Raw genomic sequence first — 9393 nt, 5'->3', positions numbered from 1 at the left:
AGAGGGCTGGCGGTTCAAACCCACCAGTAACTCCTCAGAAGGAAGATGGGGCAATCTACTTCTGTAGTGATACTGCCTCGGAAACCCAAGGAGAGGTCACTAGGAGTCAGGTCTGACTCCACGGCACATAACAACAACAACAATATATGGCATAAATAGACTATCAAGCATAACCCAAAATGCACAAACAGCAGAAAACAAACTAGATGAATGGGACCTTCTAAAAATCAAATTTTTATGTGCTTCCAAAGACTTCTCCAAAAGAGTCAAAAGAGAACCTACAGATTGGGAAAATATTTGGCAATGACATATCTGACAAGGGACTTATCTCTAGAATTTACAGAAAACTCCAATACCTCAATAACAAAAAGACAGATAATCAAAATTTTAAAAATGGGAAGGCATGAATAGACACTTCACCAAAGAGGATATTCAGGTGCCCAACACACATATGAAGAAATGCTCACAATCATTAGTCATTAGAGAGATGCAAATCAAAACAATGAGATACCATCTTGGCCCAGCACTAGTAGCAAAGTTCAACAAGACAGAAAATAACAAATACTGGTGAGGATATGGAGAGATTGGGACTCTTATTCACTGCTGGTGGGACTATAAAATGATACAATTACTGTGGAAAGCAGTATGGCGATTCCTTAAAATGTTGGAATTAGAAATACCATTTGACCCAGCCATTCCACTACTAGGTATATACCCTGAAGAAGTGAGAGCCAGGACAAGAACAGATACATGCACATACATGTTCATCGCAGCACTATTTACAATAGCCAAAAGATGGAAACAACCTAGGTGTCCATCAACTGAGGAATGTATAACCAAACTGTGGTACATATACACACAATGGAATACTATGCAACTCTAAAGAATTACGTAGAATCTGCAAAACACTGCATAACGTGGATGAACTTGGAGGACATTATGCTGAGTGAAATAAGTCAATCACAGAAGGACAAATATTGTATTAGTCCGTTATTATAAAAAGTCAAGGATAGGTTTACATATGGAAGGAAATTTCCTGTTAGATAGGTAGAGACAAGTATTGATTTGGTTGAAGAGAAGGGCAATGTACCAAATATAAGTGAGCAGCACAGTGGCACTGAGAAAGATGAAGACGTAGAGAGGTGCACGGGAGGTACAGACAAAATATATGAACCCTTTTGCACATACAGTACTGCATTGTCAATGAAGGCAAACATGGATATATGGGTGGATAGATGGGTGGACAAGCTGAACTATTAGGTATGTGTATGCAGAGGGGAGTGTGCCCAAGGCCATGTATAGGGTTGGCAATGTTTCTACAAGTGTATTGGTATGTTCTGTAAAAATTCCTAGGTATATAGTAGAGCTGACAAGGGACAAGGTCATAGTCACTTCTTGGCCACAGCCAGCTACCCAGAGGGAGTGAGCAGTTGGACTTGCAGGCTTGGAATCATAGTCAAAGAGGACATCAAGCTCAATTGGCATAACATACTATACAAACCATTGTTCTGCCTCCTACTTTGGTATCTTAAAAGCTTGGAAGCACCCATCTAGATACAACAGTGGGTCTCTCCTCATCCAGAGCAAATAAGAATGAAGTAAACCAAAGATTCATGGAAACAATTAGTCCAAGCGACTGGTACACCATGCGATCCTTAGCCTATATGACTATGAGACCAGAAGAACTAGATGGTGTCTGGCTACCATTGTCAACCAGTTGTAGGGGGCTCTATATAGGAGATCCTAGATAGAGCGGGAGAACAATGTGGAATAAAACTCAAAATCATTTAAAAAGCAAAAAAAAAAGGACCAGATTTTCTGTTCTGATAGACCCTGATGGACCCACTGAGTCTATGGCCCCTAGCTGCCCTTCAGTCTGGAATTGAACCCTGTCCTGTGGCTTCCAGCCAAACAAAAGACAAGCATATGAGGTGAATATTTACATTAGGTAGTTACATTTCTTGGAGAGAACAATCATGGGAGAAAGAAGGGTTGCGTATGTACTGGGAGACAGCTCAGGGGGCAGGAGTGCATGGAGGGATGGACACTGGGAAGAGGTAACTCTGGGGAGGAAGTGGGAGGGGAGCTGTTGCATTGTGGTAAACTGTGGTCAATATCACGAGACAAAGTGTATGTGAGCTGCTGTATGAAAAGTGAATTTGCTCTGTAAACTTTCACCCAAATCACAATTAAAATAAAAAAGAAAGAATCACTAGAGTTTGTTAAAAATACAAGTGATCAGAATATCTTCTCTGAAGATTGATTCAATGATTCTAGATTAATACCCCAAAATGTGGATTTTTAACAGCAATCCTAAATAATTTTTGTTTGTGGTCAGGCAAATTTGCGACATAATGCCTTTAGCAACTTTCATTTGAAATAGACATCATTCTTATTCCAATAATCAATACACCCGGGGTTGGTTTTTTTTTCCCCCACCTCACCTTCTGTTGTCTTTCAATTCCTAGATATCTTAATTAGAATAAAAAGTTTCTAGTAGATTTATTCCTATTAAAAATCACACTGCTGAAGCTATCTAGCCACCAGAAGACACAGCTAATTTGACATGGAAAAAGAAAATGTGTTTCTTGATCAATCACTGAGGGTGCCTGGCTGTGGTGGGAGTACTGAGGTGCAGTGCAAGCAGCAGGGGAAATGACACTGCATGCAGCCTACAGCAGTGGCCCAACAATGGCCCTTTGTCATTGAAAGGAGGTCAGGTATAGTTGTGCCTTTCTAGTAAAGAGCACATTATTAACACTAAAAATGTGTATCTATTCTAGAAGAAAGAAAAAAGGTAATTCTAATATGTGCTATAATTTTCAGTATTGTACACTCTGCAGAAAAAGGAAATTCTGTGAAATTTAGTATTATTAAATATTATTAATAGTAATACTAAACATTAAACAGCCATTAAAAGCAGAAGAGAGCAGGGTCAGATTGTCTCTTAAACAGACTGAATAATTTTCATGTTGTCAAGCCACTGGTTGGGGCATTCACTGTTTAGCACAGGGCTGGCCCAGAATAGGTACTCAATAAAAGTGGATGGAACTACAGAAGCCAACTTACCATAAGCTAGGAGACTGGAGTACCCTTATAGGCAATAAAAAGTTTAAATGTACTTTGAAGCCAGTTGGTCTCCTGAGGTTGGCCACCATTGGACTTTTAGCTTCTCACCACTTTTCACCACTGCCTCTTCTTTCATTTCTTTCACTTTCACTTCTGAATTTGCTTCCTTCTCTACACAGATCTCATCTTCCTTTTACACATTCTCCCCAACTTTGCCTCCTTCCAAGTTTACCTGTTCTTTCTTATCATTGTTCTTCTGTTTCCCTAAACTTTATACACTACATCAACTGGCTAACCAAGACTACTATGTGAGAGAGCATCTACTCATTGAACAAATTAACTTGTTCCTGGGGACAAAAATGTGATCATACACAAAGATAAAAAAAAACATAATCCTTGCTCTCCTCCACTCATTGTCTAGTGGGAAAACAGCAAGTACCTAAGTACTGTCTTAGTTATCTAGTGCTGCTGTAATAGAAATATCATATATGGATGCCTCTAACAAATATATTTGCCCACAGCTTAGGCTAAAAGTCTGAAGTCAGAGCTCTCTCTCTGTCTGCACTGGGGGCAGATCCTTGTCTCTTCAGTTTCTACTTCCTGGTTCCATGAAGATCTCCATGTGTTTTGGGATCCATCTCACTCCATTTCTGCTTTTTCTGTTTGCTTGTATAATCACCTTATATTTCAAAAGGCATTGACACACGATACACCTTACACTAATCATGTCTCATTAGCATAGCAAAGACAATCCATTCCCAAATAGGATTATAACCACAAGCATAAAGGTTAGGATTTACAACACATATTTTTGGGGGACACAATTCAATCCATAACACATGCTGGTATATTTTCCATATTACATACTGGTAATTGCAATAATCAAGGTAAGAACATAATCTAGACTAGACCAGGACAGAGCAAGGGTGTGTCTGCTACTTACCTCACAGAAGGAAGCTTTTCCTGGTATACCACTACGCTGTCCTACCTGTTGCATAGGAAAATTAGAAGAAAAAAACACACTTATTCCTTTTGTGACTTCATTTGGTAAATGCATAAATTATGAAATTGTTGGTAAGATTATGAGGTTAATTCAATAAATTTCAAACCAAAAAGGTAGTAATATTTAGAGGAAATTGCATGTGTGTATGTGTGATTGCCTTCTGGAACCAGTGACTATGCTTCTCGTGAGGCAGTTTAAGCAGATGTTTAGAATTTATCCACAGGAACCCATGGGTCTAAAACATTTTCCTGAGTATTCGAAAGGGCATTTGGTTAATTTCAGAAGTGTACTTTGGTTTATATAGTGTCCCATGCTAACTTATATACTGTTTACAAAGAAATTTAGAACAAAAAACACAACAGCAACCCAACTCTTGGTTAAGAAGAGAATGAACTGAGTATAAGTTCTGAAAGGGCATCCCTCAACCAGTGCTTGTGTGTATACGTTGCCACCAATTTCCTCTCTGAACCCAGAAAGTGCCTAGATGAAACAGCAGATGGTCTGTTTGCCTATATCAGAAAAGACAATTTAGAACCAAATATGGATATATGCTGATCAGTTGTTTTATTAAAAATAAGAACCATTGTTTGGAAGCTTAGTTTATCAGCTCATTTTGTTTTCTAATGTACCTTTAGGTGAAGTTGTGAATATTCCTGTATTTATTCTTATGAAAACTGAGAATTTAGAACAGATATATTTATTGACATTTTTCACAAGTTAAAATGGAGGGATCAAAAAGATAATATAGTGCAATGAAGGTGGCACCAAGAGTGGTAGAGGCAGACCATCCACAGAACACTACACCTTCTTTTGCATTTTATTCTTAGAAATATCTATGCAATCAATTTCCACTAACATTGACATCAGTAGCACCAATAGGTACCAGCCATGGGACATAGAGGCCACGTACATTGAAATGTTTTGTGTTCTCTTAGAATTTTTTTTTTTTTTCTTTATCACCTTATTAAAATTAGGCTCTATTTTTTCCATATCTAGCTTTTGTAATATGGGTATTTTCTGAGAGAGAGAAATGGCCTTACATCAGTCAATCCATTGTTGGTCATGAGGAAGTGGAAATATTATATTAAAGATGAGGAGGCCCTGCATTGTTCCTCACTCTCCCTCCACCACAAAATGGACATATCATTGGAATATCTTCTATTTCTCTAAGCATGTAGAGTTTCTTTTCATTCTAAAAGTCATCAACCTTCCCCAGTTCACTTTAAACAAAAAAAATTTGAGCATCTTGAATACATTCAGCACCAGTACAAACAGCACAAGGAAATCAGCACTCATGTTCCACTCCTAGAATCAAAGGAAAATTATTAGAATTAAGAGTTGTGTTTCTAAGTCTTAAAATTAAGCAAATCTTAAAGATCAGCAATTTGACACAGGAGCAAGGTGATGATAGTTAAGATTTTTTGTAATCAAAATTGTATGATTAAATGATGTACTACAAAATAGAAATAAATGTACCAAGTGCATTGATTATAAAAATCCCACTAACATATTTAGGCAGCAGAGTTTTTTTTAAATGATATCAAAAGTTTAACCAAATAGATCTACCAGCTAAGAGAAACATTAAATATTTAATTGACAATAATTTTGTTGCTGTCTTTGAAAAGTGTAGATAGACTCTGAGATGATTAAAATGGTTTGACATCATTTTTAAAAAGATTAGGCTAAGGAGCTCTGCTGGCGTTAGTGCCTAAGGCATTTGATTGCTAACCAGAAGGCTGAAGGTTCAAACCCACTGGCCACTCCTCAGAAGGAAGGTTCCTTCTGTAGTGATATTGCCTCGGAAACCCAAGGAGGGGTCGTTATGATCAGATCTGACTCGACGGCAGTGAGTTTGGTTTTTGGTTTTGGTTTACAGTGAATTCCTGATAGTGTCTCCCTTATAAGTGGAAGTATTCCATAACTGTGCTATTAAAACTGCTTCTGAGTACTGTAATCACTCCACTTGATACACTACTGATAGTTATTAGAACACTTTAGAATTCATTGGAAATCTCTGGAAATAATTACCATGTTATTAGCATAGACTCCAAACAGACTTTCAAAATACAATTCATAGATTTGCTAAAATCAATTATAAGTCTGTCAATTATAGTTTATTTTATTTCTTGAGGCATAGAATAAAATTTTAAAAAATTAAAAGTTGAAGCTTTCAGCAGCAGGACAATACTGAATGAATGGAGCTGCCCCTTCAGCACCTTGGAGGAAAAAGCCCCTGAACTCATGAGGGCAAATATCTGTCCACCTACACTCTTGTAGTACATCTCAACATAAAGAAAACAAAAATCCTCACAACTGGACCAATGAGCAGCATCACAATAAATGGAGAGAAGATTGAGGTTGTCATTGCTTGGTTCTACAATCGATGCCAATGGAAGCAGCAGTCAGGACATTAGACAACGTGTAGCATTGGGAAAGTCAACTGCGAAGGAACTGTTTCAAGTGCTGAGGAGCAAGGATATCTCATTGAGGACTCAGGTCGCCTGACACAAGCCATGATATTTCCAATCGCCTGGTATGCATGTGAGAGCTGGACAATGAATAAGGAAGACCGAAGAAGAGTTGATGCTTTTGAGTTGTGGTGCTGGCAGAGAATGATGAAAGTACCATGGACTGCTAAAAGAACTAACAGATCTGTCCTGGAGGAAGTGCAGCCAGAATGCTCCTTGGAAGCAAGAATGTCCAGACTTCGTCTCACCTATTTTGGTCATGTTGTAAGAAGGGACCATTCCCTGAAGAAGGATGTCATGCTTGGTAGGGTGGAGGGTCGACAAAAGAGGGGGAGGCCTTCAACGAGATGGATTGATACGGTGGCTGCGATGATGGGATCAAGTATAGCAGGGATTGTGGGGCTGGCGCGGGATCAGGCAGTGTTTCGTTCTGCTGTGCATGGGGTCGCTATGAGTTGGCAATGACTCGACGGCACTTAACAACAACAACAACAACAACAGTCTTGTAGAAGTGAGCTCACAACTGACTGTGTTCAGTGAATGTGTTTATGAACGTTTTAGAGAAGAAGTAATTAGAGATTACATTTAATAAAGTAGTAGATTGTATATCTACTGAATTTTCTATCCATCTATCTACTGATCATCTATCTGGGGGAAGAGGTAACATTTGACTGGTAAGATCAGGCTTAGCCATGGTAAGGAAGGAGCTCATCATGCATGATTTGGACAGGTACACACTTATCCTTGGTATCTTGTGACTGCTCTCAATTCCAAAATTCAAACTAGAAGATGGAAGATTTGTATGATTGTCTATGCCTCATATTTTCTTTTTAGCTGATTGTCTAATAATATGTGTTGTTACAATTCTTTTCTCTCTCACTACCTTCAGGTGGTTAGATGACTCCATTATTGAAGACATCACACCTAAGCTGATCGGGGATCGGCCCAATACTTACATATACACCAAGGCTTTGGCAGAGATGGTGGTGCAAAAAGAGAGTGGAAATCTGAATATGGCCATCATAAGGCCCTCCATTGTGGGAGCAACCTGGCAGGAGCCTTTCCCAGTAAGCAAACTCATTTGGATTTTGTGCTTTGCTTCCAAATCTGGGTCCTTTGAGTCCAGTTATTTTCTGATGTCTTTTTAAAAAAAAAAAAAATTCTCAGGATCTATAGCTGTGTGCCTTAAATCAAACATAAACCCATTGTATTAGGGCAAAATTCATATTTCGTTCAGAATTTCCAGCATGAATCTTCTAAGGGAATTACACTGACTATCCTAGAAATGGGAGCACTGGGGGCATAATGGGGTGGATATTTCAAATTAACTTCTGATTAACTCTACTCTCAAGATTCCCATAGGTGATAGTTTCATTTCCTGGCTTTTCCAATATGGTTTAAATATACTGAATGTCCTTGAAGGCTATATTAATAATAAACCTACTCCTCACTCATTTACTACCTCGCTATGTGACATTTTGCATTTATGACAATAGTGAAAAATCTACTATCTGACTGTTTTGCATATTAACGAGGTAGTGGGTATGATGGCAACAGTTGCAGAGTCTCCCTTCCCTCAAGGAAGATGTCCAGGCACCCTCCGGACTAGGCCCCACTGCTCCACAACCTCCACTCCCTATGCCTCCTCCTGCCAGTGGGGGGTGCCTCCTCCAGCTGCTATGCAGGGCCTGCATCTTCTGTGGTCATGGGCCGCCTGTCCTGGGTTCCCAGTTCCTTTGTGGCCTGAGGCCCTGCAGCTCAAAACCATTGTGGGTTGAGAAGGGAAGAAAGAAAAGGCATTGCTCAGGGTGTTAGAAAGAAGTAAGTATGAGTTTAAAGACATCCCAAAGTGAGCTGACCTGGGCCTGAAGCATCTGCCTTGGTGGGTTTGGGTGTGTAGCCAGGCTCCCAGAACCCTTGCAGGAAGCCTTGAGCCTTGTGATTCTCCAGGCCCAGAGGGCAGAGAAGGCTCTAGTCATGAATGTAGGACTTACAGGGATTAGAGTGGAGTCCTAGAAGTAGCTCCATGAAGAAACCTCTGACGCAGCACAGGAGGAAAGTGAAATGGTTAAGCTGTGTACACTCCAGTCACACAGCCTGGCTTTATCCAGCTTTGTCTCCTCCAAGTCTCCTTCACTGCAAAAAATAATCCATAACTGAACTCATCACAGTGAAGAGCACCACAATAAATCTTAGCTGTTATTATTTGGATGATGATATTTTCTTAAAAAAAAAAAAGATCAATGGATGGTCTGAAAACAGGAAAAAAATCCTCTCAATTTTCACATAACGACCTGTCTACGGACTCTAAGTGAGGAGTGGGTGTACTGCAATTGTCAGGGAAAATAGAAGTCTCAGATCTCACACAAAACTCAACTTAGAAAAAAATAATACTTTGCACCTGCATACTCTTATCTTTTTGAAATTACTTAGAACTATATTATCTTCTTCAAAGCAAGTCTGTGATGCTTTAGGGCAATATATATTCGAACTCCACTATTCACCGACGATAAAACCTTTTGTGTTGTCTCGTCTGTAAAACTGGAGTAGTACTACCCACTTTGGGGAGTTGATTAAATGAGACAATGTATGAAGAGTGCTTAGTGTAGTGCTGGGTCCCTAGAAAAACCTTAGCAATTATCAGTCCCTTCATTCTAGCCCCTCTTCTGTCTATTCTCCCATTATATGTGTATGTTTTGACTTTTAAAGATAAAGAAACAGACATAATGTTAACTAACTTGCTTGGGGTTTAGGAAACAAAGAAGTTTTACTCTAATTGCTCCTGTTGTTGTTGTTATGTGCCGTCAAGTCGGACCCGACTCATAGTGACCCCTCCTTGGGTTTCCGAGGCAG

The 9393-nt window shown here is 39.3% G+C and overlaps 1 protein-coding gene across 1 annotated transcript in view; it reads left to right on the top strand.

Moving 5' to 3' along the window:
* The window catches only part of FAR2 (fatty acyl-CoA reductase 2), a 79652-nt gene that overhangs the window by 44007 nt on the left and 26252 nt on the right, over positions 1-9393 (top strand). Inside the window, exon 4 of the mRNA XM_007943193.1 lies at positions 7430-7607. Coding sequence (XP_007941384.1) covers positions 7430-7607 — 178 coding nt within the window. The remainder of the gene's footprint in view (positions 1-7429; positions 7608-9393) is intronic.

This window comes from Orycteropus afer, unplaced genomic scaffold (assembly GCF_000298275.1).
Source record: "Orycteropus afer afer isolate SDZICR_OR568_19922 unplaced genomic scaffold, OryAfe1.0 scaffold00100, whole genome shotgun sequence".
Lineage (NCBI taxonomy): Eukaryota > Metazoa > Chordata > Mammalia > Tubulidentata > Orycteropodidae > Orycteropus > Orycteropus afer.
Note: the sequence above shows the minus strand (reverse complement) of the source record. Positions and strands in the feature narration are given on the sequence as shown.